The sequence below is a fragment of the Nelumbo nucifera genome, chromosome 1, assembly GCF_055504915.1.
Source record: "Nelumbo nucifera cultivar China Antique chromosome 1, China Antique-T2T, whole genome shotgun sequence".
Taxonomy (NCBI): Eukaryota; Viridiplantae; Streptophyta; class Magnoliopsida; order Proteales; family Nelumbonaceae; genus Nelumbo; species Nelumbo nucifera.
Window position 1 is genome coordinate 35,579,708 of NC_142649.1, and position 23,181 is coordinate 35,602,888.

Here is a 23,181-nt window from a genome sequence, read left to right on the forward strand (position 1 = left end):
TTTTTTCTGTTTTTTAGATCAATAGCTGAATTAATTTATTATGATTAAAAGTAAGAAAGATATAATCAAAATATGGAGAAATAAACTCTCCTAAATCTCCCTAAGGAAGAAGTCATGTTACAACAAAGCCCAAAAAAGATGATCTCTTCCCACCCCTTGTTTAGCCAATGCATCAGCAAAGGAGTTAGCATCTCTTTTCACCCATTGTACTCTAATTTCCATGCCAAGTGTCATCCACTTGAATCTTCTTTTTTAATTAACATAATTCCACCACCTCACCTCCTCCTTTTGAAGCCAAACTATCACTTACTTTGAATCACCTTCAATAATCAGTTTCCAAATATTCAATTCCCTTGCCCTTTGAACACCTTCCATTACAGCCATAATTTCAACCCTCAAATAGTCATCAATAATACCGATTGGTCCAGAAAAGAAGCAAGAACTCTTCCTTCATCATTCCCAAACAGTCCTCCAGTGCCTAAAGGACCAGGATTTCCTTCATTATTTCCATCAAAGTTCAACTTAATGAAACTACCAATCAGCAAGGACCAAATATAGACTGATTACAGCAGCAAAAGGGGCTGAACCAGCCACTTCGACTTTTTAGGAAAGTCATCAGTAGATATGCCCTTGAAAAGATTCAGGATTTCACCCAATGGACCACCCTGATGGTAATGGTTTCAAGTAATACTTCTCTCCTCTCCTTCCCTGAAAAAAAAAAATTCTCATATTTCTTTCTTCCCATATTGTTCAACAAATAGCAACTTGTGTACATTTGATAGGGGGTTCCACCTACACCCAAGCAAAGAGAGAAACCAATCCCCACATAGAAGATACAAATGGGAGGAGATTAATAAGTGATAGTAAGTCTCACCATTAGCCTTATAAAGACCACCAATGAGGGGATAAGGACCAATTAGGTCCTTTTCTTTGGAGTAAATCACAGGTGTTAATTCTTTCCAAAAAAGCTTCCTAGAAAAACCCTCCAATTCTAGGAAGAATAGGTTTACTCCAAACCTCATAAATAGGAAAGGTAGACCTAGATTATCACTAGGTTGAATTAAGGTAAAAAAAAAAAGGAGGCACAACTGCACAAGTAAAGGAACCAGAAGAAGCAAGGGCCCAAATACAATTATCCCCTTTTGAAGGATCCAAGAAAACCCCTTCCAGAACTTGGAGAAAAGACAGGAAACTACTTAACTCAAACTCACAAAAAGGGAATATAAGAGTGGAAATTGTTCCCTGAAGGAAGAGTTTCCCACCAAAACATGTTCCCAAAATTTAACAAGGTTTCCAAAACAGAGACTATACCTGGCATGTGGTAAAAAAAGAAGGTAGGATAGCATGAATGGACTTCCAAGGTGAATGTAGCCCTCTCTCCAATTCCCACCTAGAGAGGGTGGGAAGAGAACTAGAAAAGATGATGACTGATTTCTTGTGGGAGTCAGTTGAGGAGAAAAGGGATCATAGAGTTAGATGGGAGATAGTTAGTAGAAGCAAGGAGTATGGGGGTCTAGGGTTAGGAAATTTGCAAAAAAAGAAATGTGGCTTTATTGGGCAAATGGCTTTGGAGACTACCTAAGGATAGGGACAAATTATGGGCAAAGGTAACTGTAAGCATTCACAAGCTTGTGAGGGATGGTTGGGATGCTAGAGTACTGACAAGGGCTACAAGAGCTTCTCCTTAGAAGGTCATCCATGCTATTCTACCTTCTTTCTTACTATGTAATAGGTATGATATGTGCTCTGGTATTTTGATAAGATTTTGGGAACATGTCTGGGTGGGGGATCTTGCTTTGAAAGATCAATTCCCTTCTTTGTTTGCCCTCTCAAGATACAAAGATGAGTTTATTTCCACTTTTCTTGCTCCTAATTCAAGAATTGGTTTTGATTGGAATTTAGGCTTAAGAAGGGGTCTAAGGGGTTTGGAATTAAATGGTGTCTTGGCTTTGATTCATATCCTTGAAGGGGTTTTCTTGGATCCATCTAGACCTGATAGTTGAATTTGGACTCATTCCTCCATTGGTACCTTCTCTTGTGCTTCCTTTTTCAAGGTCTTAGCCCTCTAATAGCTTGGGGCAACCTTTCCTTGTTAAGGAGGATTGGAGTAAACCTGTCCCTCCTAGAATTAGAGGCTTCTATTGGGAAGTGTTCTTGGAAAGAATAAGTACTTGTGATTTGCTCCAAAGAAAGACCCAATTGGTGCTTATCCCTACACTGATGTGTTCTTTGTAAAACTAATGGAGAGTCTTGCTATCATTCATAAATCTCTTACCCCTTTGTCATTTTCATATGGGAATGGTTTTTCTCCTTGTTTAGGTGTAGATGGAACCCCCCATAAAGAAGAGGGGCAGATTGATTTGGAGATGTCCATGGGCTGCTTTGAGTTGGACCATTGGGGAGGAAAGGAATTCAAGGATATTCTCAGATAAACAAAGAAGCAGAGAGGCTATTATTGAGACCATCAATATTATGGGGGTTCAATGGGTTAAATCTTTGGAGCCATTTGCTGATTTTTCACAGGTGATATATTATCAGAAATTGCAAGGAGAGGCTTGATTACTTCCGTCTCCTTCACAGGCCTCCTTTTCTTCTCACTTCCCTTGCACTAACTCTTTATCTCCTTCTACATCATTGATTACTTCTCAACCTCATTCATTGGGGTGGTTCACTTTCGGTCACATTTTATCGGCCTACTCCACCAAATCTTGCCCAGCTGAATCTCTCTCCTGAATTTAATTCTTCCTCCACCTCCAAATCAGTAGACCCCCCCCCCCCCCTTCTACTAGAAACATTTTCTACATCTTCTTCCTCAATCTCTTTGCCATTCACTGTTCCCCCAAATCCCCCCCCCCCCTATATTGTGCCTCCATCCCCTTATCTTCCTTTACTAATTTCAATCACTTCCTCTCCTAGCTGTCTAGTATTCCCTTCATCATTCACCCATCTAAACTCCTTATTACCTTTCGAGGATTCACTAACACTGCTTGGACTTATCAAAGACCTGGAAGCCAAAGAATCTGCAAACACATCTACACAGAAGTTAGTACCCAAACCAGAATTGACAGAGTCAATTGTATGTCTGTACCTAAAGAGGGCAAAGACTTGAACACAATTTGCGGAGGCACCTGAGTTGGTTACTTTCCTGTTCCAACTCTCAATTCATATCTCTAATAGTTTAGAAAGTAACCATGTGTGCATCCTTCTCCAAACTCAATCTTGTATCCCCAACTGGTAATTTGGTGCTCATATTCTGGTTCAACTGCAATTCCATCATCTGGGCACCCTGTTCTTGGATTTGCTAATGGTTCCCCTCCTTTTCGGCCATCATGTACCCTTTGCTTCATTTAGGCTAAATTGTTTTCACCACTGTCAAATCCAATTTGCACCCCTTCTAGACTATCTTTTAGGCCTTCAACCCGCTTCTACTTACTGCAGCCTTCATCCCCTTCTCCATATTGCACACAACTAACTCTTTCCAAAGTGAAGAAATCAAACAAGTGAAAGCTTGGAAGACCAAAATTTGGTCTTTCTACACTGCCAATACTAGGGAGGCATTTGGCAAGTCTTTTCATGTGGTCTTTCGAGCTTTTCAAAGCTTTTTGGTCTTTCTCTGTTTGGCAACAAAAGACAGGAAGCCAGAAAGATCTATGCCCTAAAAACCTTATGGAAGCCCAAAATGGCAAAAAACTTGGAAGCTTCATTGTCTTTCTGCCCCTAAAATCTTTCATTTAACAGCTCTATAGGTCATGGTAGACTAGGATACTTACCAAATGGTCTAGTTCTTTCTGCCCCTAAAATCTTTCATTTAACAGCTCTATCACCGTCCTCCTCCTTCCAACCATCTTTGTTTCTAGTATACCTTGGATTTGGTCAATCTTGGTGGGGAGGGAAATATTTAACCCAACATAGCAATCGTACGCTCAACCCCTAAGAGTTGTTTACCTTCGACGGGGACGATGACAGACCCACTCTATCGTCCCCCATCAGCTTAAGCTTCTGATTCTGGCATGTGATCTTTAAGTGATCACGTAAGGCTGGCCCATCTCCCAGTTCAACCAGATGGGACAACCTAGGGTTTACTTCCTTCAACTCCAGTTTCCCACTCTTCTTAAGGGCTTCCATGTAAGATGGCTTTTCATTTTCCACCAATTGAAATAATTCAAAAGGATTCAAATTCCTTGCTTTAGGTGGATAGTGAGATATTTCCTCTCCCTTCTTTGCCTTTCCATACTCCTCATTTAACACACCCAATGACTCCACCCTACCACCCACTCCTCTGCCACATGGCCTCCAGCCTGCCACGTCAGCATCATCTTCAACCTTTCTCCCTTCTCCCCACAAAGCCACTTCAACTTCCAAAGCAATCCACAGTTTCCTCCAACGCCCATCAGTAGACAACTCAATTGCTCGTGGGATAGATTCCTGCTTGGCTCCCACAACCTTCAATCTTGCAGCATGAAGATCAGTAGTATTCACAGCTTATAAAACTCCTCCACAAACAGCGGTGATCATGTCCAGCACTTGGTCCATCCACATATTAAAAGGAAGACCAAAGACTCTAAGTTCGAAACTTCCTTCTTTCAACTCCTTTTCATTGCAGGATGGGTTCCAGTTTCAATCAGAACCATACCTTCCTATTACTCAACCTTGTGACGTCAGTCTGCATGTCACCCAACTCCATAATGGCTTTCTTCTCACTGAATGGTATCAACCTTGCTGACTTATTAGTATGTATCGCCTTTGAGATCTCATCCAGCAATCCCTGAAAGGGTCTGAAGAACAATAACCAAAACTTTCTCTCAAAGGAAAGATGGTCTTTATGGGGCAGGTCTGTGTAATTAGTTTAAGAAGGTTCTAAAAAGGGTCTGAAGAACAATAACCAATACTGTAATACTGGTAAAAAATGCTTGAAATCTGATCAGCTTCAATGTCATTTGGGCAGGGAGTCAATGGGGGCGAGTTCAGAATTTTTTGTGGTTGACGCTAAAGAGGATGTTGGTGAAGAATTAGGGAGATACTTTGAAGATAAAAGGCTATAGCCAGAAAGTGAGAAAAAGAGGTCAAGGTGGTTAGACAGGTAGAGAAGAAGATTGCTTTGGAAGCAATTGAAAAGGAAGTTCAAGAAAACTTTCAGACTTTTGTTCTTGGGAGGTGAGGATTTTGCAAGAAGACCATTTCTGAAGCTGGAGAAAAAGGATCAAGTTGTTATTGATGTACCTCTTTTTGAGCCTCATGATGCCATGGAAAAGGAGTAAATTTTCTTTGCTGGAGTTGGTGGTGTGTATTTCTATCTGGAATATTGGATTGAGGGTGTTACAAGACAAGCAGGATAACAATTCCTGAATGCTAAAACAACAATCCTTTCCAATAAAGCAATCAAAATGATAAAGAAAATGTTAAGATGGTATATGATACAAGCAAGTACAACTACTGGGCAGTACAATGGCTGTAGGTAAACCCTTACCACTACTGCGGAGGAACAGCCGGGTTTGACCATCATAAAGTGTTCCCTTTGCCCGATTGTAAGCAAAGAAAGCCTCGCATAGATCTTCTTGACCCTGTTCTTGTTCAAATATTAGTGATATCAAAGTTGTGATCAAAGTTCATTTACGGTTACAAGTATCACCAATCCAAGGGAAATCACAGCCTGAAAGATTAAAAAAGTAGATAAACAAAAATCACCTTTACACAGAAGAAACAGTTTCCACAAGGCATAATAAATGCTCCCACAACATGGGTTCCAATAGGAAACCTGAAAGTAAAACAATTTTTCCAATATATTAGAAATTATGCATGGCTATATAGATGTATTGAAACTCAATCCTTTAAGGGCTTTGCGATTTAAAGGGCCTATCTACTTAAGGGCTTTGCAAAGGCACTGAAGAATTTTCAGATTTGAAATAGGAGAAAATTTGGGAGATTCAGCAAGCAAGAGGACTATACAAGAACATCATATCACCACTCTCCACAAAAAAGCCAAGATAATTTATTTATTTGTTTATTGATCAGCAAAAAGATTTCATTAATAAATTAAAATAAAAACTTAGTACAACTGTTGGAGATTTCCAACATAGCCTAGTCATAAGAGTTTACATTTTTGCCCAGAATAAGTTAGGTCTATCAACTCCCAGTTAAGCTAGAACATCTGCCACCCCGTCTGCAATTCTCACCCAGCTGAAACTATAATTTATTTGCTATGCTATTAATAGTGTCGACTGTATAGAGGTAGTTTAGTCTTTCTATTTATGTTTAAGCCGATGTGTAATGTTTATGTTAAGTGATGTGTCCCATACTAAAGTGAGGACATAATAATCTTTTGTTTTACTTAATAGAAACATATAAATATAACCTGGCCAACTAGAGAGAGTGACTTTTCTCTTGTTCGAACCAGTTTTCTCCTTTTCCTTTCTTCTCTTCTCCTCTTCTCTCCTTCTCTCTTCTGTCTCTTCTCTTCTTCTCTTCTTCTCTCTTTCTGTCTCTTCTAATCTTCCTCTAATAATATTTCTAACAGAAATCTAGTGCAGGTCTGAACTTTATCATGGTATCAGAGCCACTGTGACAAAATCAGATCTGCCCAGAATTCTATTCTATCGCCATTCAGCCTAGGGTTTTACAGTTTTCTTCATCATCTGTTGGAGATAGGGAAAAGGGCTGAAAAGGAGTGATCGCCCTTTCCCTTTGGAGATTTTCATGCCTCTTGTCAGTGGTTTAGTGGGTGTTTGTGGTGGTTTGTAGGAATCCCTCTAATCGATGGTACGAAGGGGGCTGTTTTAGGTGGTGCAAGGGACAGTCGAGTGTCAGGTTGGTTTTTGGTGATCAAATAGGTGGGCTATATGTGTGTTTCAGTGTGGATCGAGTGGTTGGTGAGTTGCTAGTGTTATGGTGTTTATTCAGGTAGTTGTGTTGTAGTTTTGTGGTGCTGAAAGTGAAGAAACCAGCGACAGGTATTGCTGAAAATTGTGACTGTAGGTGGTTTCACTAGTGTGTAGTGTGGTGAAAAGTGATTTAGAAGTTTGATATACGAGAAAAAAAAAAAGGAATTCAGAGATGGGAGACAGTAGTGAACACAAATCTAGTGTTATGGTTCCCACGACTACCTAAATGTTCAGATGACTTCTATCAAGTTGAATGGGGAGAATTATGTGCCTTGGGCGAAATCTATAGAGGTCTTTCTTAGAGCTAAGAAAAAAGTGAAGCATGTAAGAGAAGAAAAACCTCCCACTAACTATCAAGAGTATAGTGATTGGGAACAAGAAGATGCACAGATTATGATTTGGTTATGGAATAGTATGGAACCCAAGATCAGTGTGAATTTTATTTTCCTAGATACAGCCAAGGAGATTTGGACCCATGCCAAGAAATTGCACTCGGGACAAGACAATACTACTAGAGTGTATCAGCTTTATCAGGAGTACTTTAATCTGCAACAAGGTAATTAGAGCCTTGAGGAGTACTATGCTAGCATGAGGAACCTTCGTAACGAGTTGAATGTGTACCATCCCCTCACTTCTGATGTTAAGATTCAGCAACAACAGAGAAAACAACTAGATGTGACCAGATTTTTAGTAGGGCTGAAATCTGAATATGAACTAGTGAGAGTACAGATACTAAGAGGGTCAGCTCTTCCGTCTCTAGAAGATGTGTTTGCCCGTCTTCGGAGGATTTCCGTTGGGCCCACAGAGAATTCTAATATCTCTGACAAGTCTACCTTTGTAGTGACGAGAGAGGGAAGCCATGGTGTTAGAAATGGAGCTCGGGGAGTTCAGCCCGGTTGTAGTGGTAGCAGTGGATCCATGTATGGTCGTAGTGGTGGTGGTGGACCCATGTATAGTTGTGGTGGTGGACGTGTTGGAGGTCGAGATTCAGGGGGAGCTCATGGCAGAAGACGTAGTAATGGTCCGAGGAGGTGTACACATTGTGGTATGGAAGGGCACACCATTAACTTTTGTTATGATTTGCATGGCCCACTTTCAACTTGGGCAAATCATGAAGTGGCCAATGATGGTAGTTCAAGACAGGATATCCAACAAGTTGATCAGATGCCCTCTACATCTACGGATGCCTCCAGGAAGGAGATGATGAGTGTCCCACGTGATGAGTATGAGTCGTTTATCCAGACCACCTCTCAACAAAATACAGCTACTCTCACACATTCAGGTATGGCTTGTCTGGCATCCAAACCCACCTCTTGGGTTATCAACTCTGGAGCTTCCGATCATATGATTGGGACTCAAGGTGTGCTTTCCTCCCTTTCACAGTGATCCACATCACATTCTGTTACCCTTGATAATGGTTCCACATCCTCCATTTGTGGTGTTAGTAATGTTGACATAGACCCTTTATCCCTATCCTTAGGGTCCGTTTGGTTTGCAAAAATAGGGGTCTAGAATCGGAATTGGAATGGGCTATTCCGATTCCAACTGTTTGATTGGGCGGAATTGGAATCCCATTCCCATTCCTACTGGAATGGCATTCCCCCATTTGAGGGAATGGTCATTCCCTGCCCCTCCCTTGGGAATGAAATCCCATTCCTGTTGATTTTAATTCCCATTCCCATTCCTGTACGAACCAAACAGACTATGGGAATGGACCATTCCGATTCTGATTCCAGAGGATTTCGATTCCGATTCCGACTACAAACCAAACGGACCCTTAGTTTTGTATGTTCCCAAATTCCCTTTTAATCTTATGTCTGTTAGTAAGCTAACCAAGTCTCTTAATTGCTCTATCACCTTTTACCCTTCTTCTTATGTTTTTTAGGATCTCAAGACGGGGATGAAGATTGGTGGAGGGCATGAAGCTGGTGGACTATATATTATCTTGATGGTGGTGGTGGTTCATCAACAGCTCTTCAATTTTCTCCTCTTCAGTGGCACTGTAGACGGTCATCCATCGCTTAAAGCACTGAAGTCACTTATTCTGTCGTTGAGTCGTCTTCATTTCCAAAAATTGTACATCTTACATCTATTGCAAGATGCAAGGAAATTGGGGTGTAAATTGGCTAACACTCCTATTGACTCTAACTGTAGATTGGGTGAGTGCACAAGGGAGAATGTTATTGATGTTAAAAAGTTCTAGAGGTTGGTTGGTAGACCATTGTACTTATCCATGACTAGGCCAGATATTGCCTATGCAATGAGCGCTCTTAGCCAGTATATGCAAGCTCCAAAAGCTACACATGTTGTAGCTAGAGGTGGATTTGAGCCGAGCCGAGCCGAATGTTAAGAAAAAACATTTTAAAAAAATAAAAATTATATATAAAAAAATATTTTATATTTTAAAAATTAATAATTGTAATATTTTTATTATTATTATATATATTATTTTCTATAATTTTATTATATATTATATATATACTAAATATCAAATATATATATATATATATATATTCAAGCCGGCTCGCGAGCCTTAATAATCGAGCCAATGAATTGGGCTCGAGCTCGGTTGAAACCGAGCCGAGCTCGAGCAACTCGTGAAAAGCTCGGCTCATTTCCATCCCTAGTTGTAGTAGAAAGAGTTCTCAAGTACTTGAAGAAGCATCTTAACAATAGGCATCTAAGAGTTGAAGCTTATATCGATGTTGACTGGGCTGGTTCTACCAATGACAAAAGGTCAACCTCTGCTAATTGTACTTCTATTGGTGGTAGTCATGTTACATGGAGTAAGAAGCAAATAGTGGTGGCTTGATCAAGTATAGAGGCTGAATAGCATGCTATGGCACATGGAGTTGTTAAGATGTTATGGGTGAAGAATATGCTCCAGGAGCCGGGCCTTCTTGTTGTTAAACCCATGTCTACCTTTTATGACAAAAAGGCTGCCATCAACATTCCCTCACAATCTGGTCCTCCATGACAAAATCAAGCACATCAAAGTGGATAAGCAATTTATTATAGAGAAACAAGAAATGGGTGAAATATGTATTCCATTTGTTAATTTTGCAAATCAGTTAGCTAACGTACTTACTAAGGGTTTAACTAACCCTCGTCATAGTGAACCATGCAACAAGTTGGGAATGATTGACATCTATAACCCAAATTGTGGGGGAGTGTTATTTATGCTGTCCACTTGTATTGTTTTCTTATGTAATCATTCTTTTTTGATCACCCTAATATAATAATGTATGAGGCTGCCACCGACACTAATTTTGGCTCCACTCTTTTTGTCTCTTCTCTATCTTCTCTTTTCTCATGGATTGAATGAACAACTTCAAAAACTATAGAAAATTTATAATGTCATGAATAATTATTTGCTCTTATATGAATAGCTTCCATTTCGTGTGGGGAACTGCAACTACCTTAGCTATGTAGGAAATAACAAGTTATCTATCTATCTATCTACATATATATAGACAGCCATTAACAAGTCAATGAATCATCCATGTTTACTGGCATTGTTTATGCATAAATATATGGTTAACTCAATATTCTAGATCTGACAAATAAAACACAAGGAAACAATAATAGCATTCCATTAAATACCTCTTTATGATTCCACTATCAGTATGTGCACCATGTTCAACCACCTCTCCAGTTATTTCATGACCCACAATACAAGGACTTGCGAAGGGAAGCTCACCCTTTATAACATGAAGATCAGAGTGACAAACACCACAGGCTGCATTTACATAAATTCAGAAACCACCGTGTGATACTAAGGTAACAGGAAAGCAAACAAGAAGTGATCAACAACTTAACACAAGTGGAAAAACTGGAAAAAAAAACAGGAGATAAACTTTCTGAAATGAGAGGAACTATGATGTGCATAGAAGAAATCATATTTCAACTTTAAATATTCAATATCACCCTAACATTTTATATATTACAATAGCGATTAGCCTGTTAAACTTAAATGTAACCTTTAGTAGTATTTAATCTTTAGAATGACTACATTCCATGGAGAGACAAGGTTTAAATGTCCCAATTGTATATTCAAGATCTTTCAAAAATAAAAATAAATTAATTAATAAAAAGAAAAGAAAAGAAAGTGCCCTGATGCTTTACATCATGTGCTTTATTAACGAGCAAGGAATATGCAGTATTGTGCTATAGTCTCATCTTAACCTAGGAATCAATAGTTTTCCTTCCTGGTGCACCTAGGTGTGTGCTTGATGCGCCTTGTGCCTCAGCCAAGGCATATGCCTTTTGAAAATTGGACGCTTTTTTGCTTTTTTGAACCTAGCAGATGGGACGAGGCTCCGCCCCCGGACCCCCATGCCACACCCCTCAAGGCAAGGCGCACCATTCATCCTATTTGGTAATGTTGTTCATTCATTCATCCTAATAAAATATCTTCTTAAGGCAATTAAAATTATAAAATCATTACTTTTGTGTGAGAAATAAGAATTTAAGACCCTAACATGGACTTGTTTGGGTTGAGGACTGTGGCACAAAGGTGGCTCACAGAATCAAGAATATAATATGTTTTACATCACATTAGCTACTTGAAGTAATGCAACTGAGGAAAATGTTTTATATGTTTGATTTTATTTTTAAATTCTCATTTGAATACGCTTTACATGTTATGTTTATGTATTTTAATTTTAGATAATATGTTTTTTAAAACACTTATTTTAAAATTTAATTTATATTTTTTATTTTTTACATTTTTTGAATTTTTGGATTTGTTTTATTTTTTTAACCTTTTTTTTTTTTTTGCACCTTGCTTCAAAAAGGCACACACCTCGGGCACAAATTGGCCCCTATGCCTTTTTTGCGCCTTGCGCTTTTAAAACACTAAGGCTATGTTTGGTTTGAAGGAAAAAGTTGGGAAAGGTAGGGAAACCTATACAAGATTTGTATAGGTTTCCCTACCTTTCCCTTCCTTTCCCTACTTTTTCCTTCAAACCAAACATAGCCTAAGAGAGGGGCATAGGAAAGGTTGTTGGGAGGAATAGAAGGGGGAATCGTGAATTTACTGATAAAAAAAAAGGAATAGAAGGGGGAAAAAAGAGGTAGTGGTGAAGGGGAGAGAAGGGGAACAAGGGGTTTCAGAAGGGGTGAGGATGGAAATGTGGTACTTCTTTTCTTGGGCCCTCTAGGCATTGGGGTCTCCACGAGGGCAGAGTTGCTAGCTGCAATTCAAGTGACTCTACAGTTTGCTATTCGGTTAGGAGTGGTACAACTGTTAATTGAAGGAGATTCCAAGGTGGTAGTGAGTTGGCTACAGAATCCTAAGTCTGCAGTGTGGTGTTACAAGAATGAAGCCAGGAGGTTCAAATGGTTAACAGGGGATCTGATTGTATGAGTACAATGGATTGGGAGGTCAGTCAATGCTATGGCTGACTGTCTAGCCAAGCAAGGGGTAGCCAGGGACCAGTTGTATTGGGCACAGTTGTAGCTTGATTTTTGCCTTGGAGAGTATACAGCTCGTGCCTCTCTAAGTCTGCTTGTATCATCTTTCACTTATTAATTTAAATTAATACAATGAATTACTTTATTTATCAAAAAGGGGTTTCGGAAGGGGTGCATAAGAGTGTTTTGGAAAATTAATATTTTGGTTGAGAAGGAGGGACAGTGTGTAAATCTTTGGGTTTGATTTTCTGGTGAGGTGAAGATTTTGGAGGGCTTCCGAACAGTTCAAAAAAGCCAGGAGGGAAGAGAAGAATAAGAGAGAGGAAAGTCTTTTAAAGAACAGAGGTTGGGACGAAGAAGGGGGAGAGGAGGAGGTGCTGGATAAGATATGTAAGGAGCTGGAGTTCAGCATATATCAGGGGTAAGGTAGGGTATTAAGAATAAGGATAGTGAGTTGGAGTGTTAGAGGTCTGGAGGAGGGAAAAAAAAAGGCATTAGTGTTCAGGAGTTACAGACCAGGCACTTCTTTTACAGGAAATAAAATTGGAGTCAGTCAACAAGAACCTAAAGGAAGAAATTTGGAGTGGGGGCAGTGACAAGTGGTCGGATTTGGTCGTCAAGGGTCTTTCAGAGGGTGTTGTCCAAAACTATCGAGGTGCCTTTAATCAAGCACTATGTCTCGGATTGGGTTCTGGTGCTCCCTGAGTTTGAACAAATTAGCAGTTCAATCAAGCGCAGTTGCAACAAATACGCGACTGATTCAGCAGAACCAATAAATGTTAGCATAAAAACATGCAGACATTGCAGCTTTCCTCCAAAGTAGATTTAAGATAATACTTATAAAGCATACTGAAATGTAGCAAAAGAAAAATTTGTGAACAAACCTGGCAATTTTAAGAACCCATTTTGCGTTCAATCCAACCCATTCTATTAGTACTCTCCATCCATAATCCAACAGAAGGAAAAGAAAGTAGCAAAAAAGAGTGACCTCAGACAGTGAAGAGTGTGTTAGGTTTCCATAACTTCGTTTCACAATCAAAATTTTAAATTAAAAAAAAACAAAAAAAAAAAACACCTTTTGTTCGGATGAGAACTTCCCCAGCTTTGGGTTGAGGCATGTGAAATTCTTCGATGGTGAGAGGTTTGTTGGGTTCCCAAAAGACCGTTCCACGCATAAAAGTAGTGCCTCCACCCAAGTTGTAAGCGCTTGTATCAATTTTCTCAGAGTTGTCACTTTTATTGTGAAAGACGCCATGGCTGATTGATCTGTTCTGCGAACTCGAAACCCAAGAAAGCCTCGAGAGACTGCCTCTGGTGCTGCTCCGAAGAACAGAACGAGAGATGGAAAAGAAGGGCATGACTGTAACGTGTGAGAGTGGGAGGGAGGCCGAATAGATTTGAGTTAAATAAGCATGAACACGATTACATGAACTCCAAACACATCTTATATATGGCTATTTTGTATATCTTATTTTAATTATTTATATAATATATAAGTAGTGAGACCACACACAAGCGGTAAATTCAATTATTTTGAAAATTAAACTTATTTATTTAAATAATAACTTAAAATATAAATTTTAATAATATAATTTAAAGTAATAATAATAAAATATAGATTAATTATATGTTAATAAATTAAGTATTTTCTACTAATGTCATGATGATATATGTTATCTATCAAAGTTACCGTTTCAAACATAAAGATATAATAAAAATTATAATATAATTAGCAAAATGTTATATATATTTAATAAAACAATTGGTTAACCCAATTATTAATCAAGACAAAATCATGGATTCAGAACCAATACAATTGGTTCGGTTGGTTCAATTCGAATAGAACTGATCCATTGACATCCCTATATTTATGTGGCCCTTCTCCTCTCACTCGTTGCCTTTTGTCTTCTCATTTTTTTGTTTCTTTAAAACTAAAGTATCCACAGAAAGTCTTAAAAAAATAATAATAAAACTAGCTAAAAAGGGCACGGGAGTGGTAGATCAACTATGTATAATTAACCTATAATTAATTGACGATGCAAAATAAGTACCATGCACATGTACAAATAAGTAAAAAGTAAAAACACAAGTTATATAAGCTTTTACAACTTGCACCAAAAACCAAAGCAAATATCCATTTAATATAATATAGATATAAGATTGTTATGGTATTTATATAGACTAGTTTGTATATGGCAATTTTATATGATGATGATGATATTAATAATATATCCAAATTTTTTTATAAACTTTATGTATTTTTTATTTTTTATATTTTTTATTTTTTATTATTAATTGAATGTAGATTGTAAAATTCAAATCTAATTACATAAACACCTCATCCAAATATGTGACAATTGGATTGAGCTGTGAAGTTTCAAATATCATTGATAAGCCTACCTGGGATGCAAATGGATTGGATCGGACTTGAATTAGGGTATATCCGAATATGATCCAATACTATTAACAATAGATCTGATTACATCTCATAAACATCGATTTGAATATGAATCCAATGAGGAAGTCAGATATTTGGATCTAATTTTCTCCACTTTAATTTAAAAAATAACAAAACATTAAAAGAAAATTAAAATATAACAATTTAAATTAAGAAAAACAAAAAATACAATTATCTTTTCAACTATTTTCATCATATATAATTTTTTTTATGAAATAATAAATAGCATAGCATTTATGAAAAGGAAAAATGAATAATATATTTATAAATAAATAAATAACATATAACACACACAGATACATACATACAATACATATATATATATATATATATATATATATATATATATATATATATATATATATATGTATATATGTATTGGATCAGATAGGGAGTGATCCAAATTCAATCCAATTTTTTATCAGATCCTATTATATGGCCTGATCCAATCCGAAGATCTGGACAGGGGATACCCGAATACGACAAAAAGGATCAAATTGAATCCTGATCCGATCCATTTGCACCCCTACTACTTGGCTAGATTATTCATTTTGTAATTTTTATTTTTTTGGTGTATCTTTTTTTGTTCATTTATCAAAAAAAAATATGTAAGATTTAAATAGAGTGGATTGGATGTGATGAAAATGAGTAGTTTAATTTATAATTTAAACCTCACAATTAAATAGGGACTAAATTAAAAAATGAGTATTTTAGTCAAAGGAAAATTCCATAATCTTATTCATAATTTAATAGTAGTGTAAATATAAAATTATAGAGGTGTTCAACTTTTACTATATTTTTTTGTGTTTTTGTGTGTAAAACTAATTATGATATTTTTCACTTACTTTTTGTTTAACATGATAAATATATGATATTATGCATGTGTCTAAATATTTTTTTTTTGCAAAACATATGTATTTTTTATTTTTGAATTTTATATTTTATTAATTTTTATTATTTATTTATGGCATTAAAGTTTAATATATTTAACCCAAAAGTTGAACTATTTATTATTAATTTTTACATTTTATTTTGGCTAGTTCTAAATTATGTATTTCGTTTTTATTATCAATAAAAATAATTTGATTACATAAATGTGTCTAACTTTTCTACATTATTTGTAATTTTTTAATTTATTTCTATTTTAAAAATTTTATTACCTTACTATGACTTCGTAGATTGATCAATTTGATTTGAATGGTTGAATTGCTTAACCATGACTTGGATAAAGAATGGTTTTGTTTTTGAGTCGATTTTAAAAGATATGGATTTATATTGTTAAAAATAGTGACATAGTAGCATTTATTAGTGAAAAATAACTTAAAAATATAGGATTTAATAAAGGAAAATGTGATTTAATACCTTAAGGCTTAATTAGAGGAGATTACATGAGGTGGAAAGTAATAATTAAAGTTACATTTTTAACCCTTACAATTAGGAATGGATTAAATACACAAATATGGGCATTTTAGTAGCCATTAAAGTTGACATTGAAGCTATATTAAGGTGACTTTTATACATTTCCTCAAATAAAGAAATAGAGGGTTTTAATCCAAAAAAACTTCCACACTACATTGACACATTTATATATAGTATAGATATAGATTTTTTGAGCAAAATATAGATATAGATTTGGATCAACCCTTACAATTAGGAATGGATTAAATACACAAATATGGGCATTTTAGTAGCCATTAAAGCTGGCATCAAAGCTATAATAAAGTGACTTTTATACCTTTCCTCAAACAAAGAAATAGAGGGCAATTTCAGTCCAAAAAACCTTCCGCACTACATTAACACGTTTATATATAGTATAGATATTGATGATGCACATTTTGGCAGCTCCTCAGCTGGCAGGTGATTCGGATGCCTGGCTGAATAATTCCTACCTGGAATGTGGCTTGGACGCCTAGCTGAATGGTTCCTACCTAGAAGGTGGCTCTGACACCTAACTGAGTGGTGACGAGCTGGAGAGATGGCTCTGTTGCCTAGCTGAATGGGGATGAGCTGGAGAGGTGGCCCTGATACGACCTGCAAGGACAGTGTCAGAGTGCCCGGGTTGCTTTACCCGGGATGGGCACTCCGATGCTTAAGTTAGCGAATTAGAGATTTTAAGATAGCTAAATGTGAGAGAGATGGAGAGCTACGAGAACTAAATTGCGCATCTATCCCTTGGAGTTGGAGGTAAGGCCTTTATATAGGCATTGTTTGGAGTGAGCATCACGCAACACATCCGGGATCTCCGGGAGGACATGCCTAACTGCTCTGAAGTCCTCAGAGGTAGTCGTGCACGTAGGCCAATCTTTACGCCTTACTCGGTTTCTCCCAAAACATTCGGTGTGAGAGCTGACTTTTGAGAGACCCGAGAGTGATGGGATGCATGTAGAAATCGACGGCGAGCACGTCTCGTAGGTTGCTAGGTCAGCGCTAAAGGCAGGTCGCCAAGTCGGCGGTGGAGGCAGGTCGCTAGGTCACCAGGTTGGCACCAGGGGCAGGTCGCCAGGTCAGCGCTAGGAGCAGGTCACTAGGTTGGCGCTAAAGGCAGGTTGCCAGGTCGGCACCAGGGGCAGGTCGCTAGGTAGGCACTAGAGGCAGGTCACTAGGTCGGCGCTAGAGGCAGGTTGCCAGGTCGGCACTAGGGGAAGGTCGCCAGGTAGGCACTAGGGACAGGTCGCCAGGTCGGTGACAGTGCCAGGTCGCTAAGTGGGACTCTATCATTTTGGCTAAGGCAATTTGTCGCCTAGGTGGTTCTGGGTGTCACCCAATTGTTTCAAGATGCCATGTGTCATGATGTTAGTGGAGGGCCAAATCTTCCCTCATCAGATATAGATTTGGATCGGGCATTTTGTATTCATCAAATTTACTTGTTAAGGTTCTGTTTCGTTGCAATGTGAATAAATTTGCCCTGATTTAAAACTATGAAAGTACAAATGATTTGAGTGTAAATTTTAACTTATTTTTGTTTCAAATTTTAATTTATTTCGTTTGATTGCAGTAAAAATGAAGTAAATTAAGACATGAAACAAAATAAAATAACACCCAAAACAAAATTAAATGAGAATTTGCACTCTCATGCATTTGTACTAGTGCAAATAAAAATGCATGCAACCAAACATAGCCTAAGGTGCATAGGCAAGGAGATGCATTATGATTTATAAGTTAAGCACTAATAATTACAATACATCATACACGGTCTATAAAGACACATTGTTGATAATATAAAACTTTAGGTTCATGCTTTGGTGCCCGTTTCCAAAAGCAATTTGGTTCCTTACCCTTTGGCTCTTGAGATTGAAGACATAAGCTGTTATCACATTAGTAGTTGGGTGGAAACTTGGTTTCGAGCAGATAATTACCCCGCAGGAGAAATTTAGAAGTGATAGGCTTTAATGGCCACCACTTGCCAGAAATCACTATATCAACAATGTAATAGGAGAATAGGGGGTGAAAATGGACCAGATGATCCAAAGTTTGATCTTATTTTTGTTAGATTTGCATACCTCTATTTCAAATCTTTGGATAAGATAATAGGATTCGGCCAAAATTGGATCGATTTTTTCTTTTGGTAAAAACTAGCAAGATGAATTCATTAATAATAAAACAACCACAATGTGCAAAAAGATATAACAATTAAGGTCTAATTAAGTCTTGGTTGGCCAAATCTTGAATCCACTCAAGTGGATCTTGGACAAACAACCCAGACTCTTTTAGACCTGTCTTGCCTAGCATGTAAGCAGCAACATTACAAGATCTATTTACATGATTAAAAGAAAGTGCACGATCTTCAGTCAATAACGTAATATCCAAAAATAGAAAGTTTGTATCCAAGACCAATTCCAAGTTTCCCGCCTTTAGAGCTTGCACCAAAAGTAGGCAATCCGATTGCACTTCTATATCTTCCTTCTTGTATATACTCAAAACCTCCAGACTGTTGAGTATCACCATTGCTTCAACTTGAATGGGAGACGACGTTGTAGATTTGCCAAAAACTACAGCTATGACTACACCAACATCATTCCTTAGAACTGCACCAAAACCTGAACTAATAGGACACAAAAAGCTCCCATCCACATTCATCTTGAACTTCCCTGTCTCTGGTGCTTTCCAAAAAGAAGATTTCCTCTCACTCAGGTTTGGATGTTGAGGTGAAGAATCTTGCTATCCTTTTGGGGAAGTCATCACTCTCTCCCTCCACATCCTGTAAGAAATTGCAAGTGTAGCTCTGGGAATTAGGTCATTATTCTCAAAAATTTTACTATTCCTAGTTTTCCATATATTCCATAATAATAGAAATGAGAAAGCAAGTAATTCATCTTTCCTATCTCTGTCTATTAAGCATAAATCTACCCAAGTTGAAAACCAACAATTGAAGGGTATGTTTGATCCACCTCTTACACCCATAAAACTTAGGTGAGAGCCAAAACAGGTAGCTTTTGCATGTTCACATTCAAAAAGGCAGCGCATTATAGTTTCAGTTTGTTGGTTACAGATTGGACACATGTTGTCATTCGAGAGATTTCTTTTATAGAGGTTTTCTCTCACTGCTAGGGCATTTTGAGAACATTTCCAAATAAAGTTTTTTATTTTTGGGTCGATTTTTGCTTTCTAGATTTCAGCCCACAACATTTTTCCCATATTTATTGCATTCAGAGGGGCCAATGTCCCAACAGATGGTTTACTATTTTGAGAAACTAAGGCATAGTACCTAGTTTTAACTGTATAAAACCCTTTTGGATTAAAAGTCCATTTTAGCTTATCCTCCCAATCTCCCCTACCTAAATTTATAATCAGAATATTTTTAGCAATTTTCCTCCACCACTCTTGTATTCCACCTTCTACCCTCCACCATCATGAGATCCTTTACCCAAGTTAACTATGGGTTATTCGTTCTAGGCCCTATAATTTTAAATGACTCAACCTGTTTTAATCAAGGATCATCCCATATCCTCACTTTTGTACCAGAATTTACAACCCAACAAGCCCCCTTCTAAATGACCTCTCTAGTTGCAACCAAACTTTGCCATCCCCATGAACCCCTAGTAAGCAAACTGTCAGTCACGAAATTTCCCCCCTTGATGTATTTGGCTTTGATGATCTTAACCCAAAGATTATTTTCTTCATTACATAATCTCTAGGATTGTTTTGATAGCAATGCTAGGTTAGATCTATAAGGATCCCTGAATCCCAACCCTCCTACACATTTATTTTTGCTAAGAACCTCCCAACGAACCTAGTGTGTTTCCCACTAATCCTTTGTTCCCCCCACCAAAACCTAGTATGGATTCTCTTAAGTTCATTACAAACTTCCATTGGTAGGAGAAAACAAGACATTGTGTAGTTAGGTATTGCACTGGCTACTGCTTTTATCCGGACTTCTTTCCTTGCTTGGGATAGAAGAGATTCATGCCATTTTGAAAGTAATTTCTCCACTCTTTCAATTAGAAAGTTGAAAATAGTTTTCTTTGATTTACCAATCTTTGTGGGAAGACTTAGATATATGGAGGGAGTTTCTACTCTTTTCATTTTTAAAAAATTTGCCAAAAGCTTTTGTAATCAATGATGTAGATTCTTGCTGAAAAAAACCTCGGATTTGGAGAATTTTACTTGCTACCCTGAGGCCTCTTCATCAGATTTGAGAGCATCCAGAATACTTTGCCCTTCCCCCATTTCTGTTTTAAAAAATATATAACTGTCATCTGCAAAAAACAAATGAGGGATAATTGGACAATTCTTGGTAATTGAAATGCCATTTATTTTCTTTTGGGAAGCAAGCTCGGTGAGTTTTGCAGACAGAGTTTCAAAGCAAAGTAAAAATAAGTATGGTGACAGAGGGTCTCTCTGCCTCAACCCCCTTTCTGGAACAAACTTTTGACCAGGATTTCCATTGACTAAGATCCTATAAGAAACAATAGTCACACATTTCATGATCCAATTTACCCACTTAACACCAAATCCCATCTTTTCTATGGTTTTCTCCAAGAAATTCCATTCCACCCGATCATAGGCTTTGCTCATATCAAGTTTCATGCCATTCAAGGATTCCTCCCTCTGGCATTTTTCATAAAATGTATGATTTCATGAGCTATTAGCATGTTGTTCTGTATGTATCTGCTTAGGGTAAAAGAACTTTGATTTACATTGATTAGACCTCCTAAAGAGGTTTGATCCTATTAACTAGGACCTTAGCTATAGTTTTTTAGATGGAATTGCAGAGACTGATAGGTCTAAAATGGGTAGCTTCCTCTAGATTTTTTGATTTTCAGAATCAGGGCTATAAATGTTTCATTGAACTCCCTAAGTAAGGATCCTGACTCAAAAAAAGCTTTCACATCCTTAACCACATCAACTCCAACTATTCCCCAAAATTTCTGAAAAAAGAAGTTTGGGAAATCATCGAATTCAGATCACCCTTATTCGATCCGAAAATATCTGATCTGATATATGTTATTTATTTATTTATAAACATATTATTTATATTGTATTTTTGTAAATTTATTATGTTATTTATTTTTTTATAAAAAAACATGTATATATATATATATGATGAAAATAGTTGAAAAGATATTTGTATTTTTTATTTTTCTTTATTTAAATTGTTGTGTTTTATTTTTCTATTGATAATTTATTAATTAAAAAAACTAAATCGGATAAGATCAGATCCAACATCCAACTTCCTCATTGAATTTGAATTCAAACCCATGTACGTGCGATTGGATCAGATCTGCTATCCATAGTATCAGATTGGATTCAGATATACCATGATTCGAATCTCATCCGATCCATTTGCATCCTGAGAGAACACCCCTTGCCTTGGATCCTATAGCTCCTCCATGACCCGGTCAGTCAAATCATGTTGAGAGGTGGTGGACACCCCTTCTTAAAATCAATTGTGACGCTAGTTTAGAGAAGTGTAGGCATGGTTTTGAAAATATAACCGGACCAGATGGGCAGATGGGATGGTCAGAATGTTTGATCCGGGAACCGGTGGCCAAAGTAGCTCAATTTTCAGATCGATTTTTAAAACCATGTCTTGGGGTGGGCTGGAATTCATACCTTTCCATTTTATCTTAAAGAGTTTGAACAAAGAGAGAATTTTCGTTAAGATGGCAAATTTTTCCATAGTTGTCTTGAATTCTAGGGTCGTCTTCAACCTAGAGATACACCCTACAAACATTACTACCCTAGGAACATAAAACACCAGTTATCTTTGAAAGCTGGGTCCATATGAGTCTATCAACTAAAAAGAAATCAAATCACTGATTCTTGTGTGCTTGCAGAAATGTCATCAAAGCAAAACCATTACCTAAAATCTCAGATGAACCTATAAATGAGTAAGGGACTAAGGTCAAAGCCCACCCTGATCACTATGTAAATACTACCGCTAGTTGTTCAGCCTCATCAATAATTAAACCAGTTCCTACAAAATGATTACTCCGATAGTTTAGAAGTAATACTAATTAAGAAAAATGCAATTAATTAAATATTCTAGAAGCCAATCAGTTCCAAACATGGGAAAGAAATACTAATTAGGCCCTGTTTATTTTCTATCCAGCCATTTATTTAGGCAAATGAATTCATCCGGGTTTTTTTTTTATTATTTATTTTCAAGTAAGATATACAATGTTAGAATCGACAAATTTATGTCATTATATTTCATAAAATTTTTTAATAAAATTATTTATCCACCTAGAAGATAACGCCCATAACTTAATGAAACAAAAATACAGTAAAATTGATCACGGAAACCATTTTCCCACTTACCAACTCCCCGCCCCCCTCCTATTTCCCAAAAAAATGAACATGCCTATAACAGTGAGGTCAATATTTAAAATCCACACCTTGTTTCCAAATTCACAAAAGACAATCATTTTGATAATAAAAAAATATAAGTTTCTATAGAACCAAACTCAATAAGCGGAAAGAGCAAAATAAGACAAGGAACCAAAGTGTTGAAAAAATCAACATGAAATTCAATCCCCTTTAGAAAAATATATAAAAAAATACAGAATGAATAAGTACGAAAATAGATACAAATGCAAGCCTTAACTGTAAAAAGAATACAATTTATGAGATAAATTAATCACAAGTTGATCTTAATGAAGTCCAGAAGATAAGTAAGCCCAATCAGGCTGTTGTGTGCAATACGGCAGTAGCTGCCTGCCGTCCTCCATCTACTACTGTCCTGCAAGGAGAAGTTCATCACGGCTCTCTTCTATGCCAGAGAATCTGATATATGCTAACTTGTAAATAAATTAAGTAATGCCACTAACAGCAGTGGATATGCAAATTTAATATTTTCCACTAGAATCTTTGTTTTGCATTTGTCTCCTTTGGAACCTGCAACCAGATGATTATCCATGTTAGCCTCACACTCAACTACACGTACCTCACATGGGATTAGACACTTGAATCCAATGTTTTAAAAAACGA

The 23,181-nt window shown here is 37.1% G+C and overlaps 1 protein-coding gene across 1 annotated transcript in view; it reads right to left on the minus strand.

Moving 5' to 3' along the window:
• LOC104608274 (GroES-like zinc-binding alcohol dehydrogenase family protein) overlaps positions 1-13,714 on the minus strand; it is a 57,100-nt gene extending 43,386 nt beyond the window's left edge. The window contains exons 1-4 of the mRNA XM_010274208.3: positions 13,369-13,714; positions 10,482-10,617; positions 5,686-5,755; positions 5,468-5,561 (exon numbers count right to left, since the gene is read on the minus strand). Of these exons, the coding sequence (XP_010272510.1) occupies positions 5,468-5,561; positions 5,686-5,755; positions 10,482-10,617; positions 13,369-13,651 (583 nt within the window). The 5' untranslated portion in view covers positions 13,652-13,714. The remainder of the gene's footprint in view (positions 1-5,467; positions 5,562-5,685; positions 5,756-10,481; positions 10,618-13,368) is intronic.
• Positions 13,715-23,181: the final 9,467 nt, after the last annotated feature.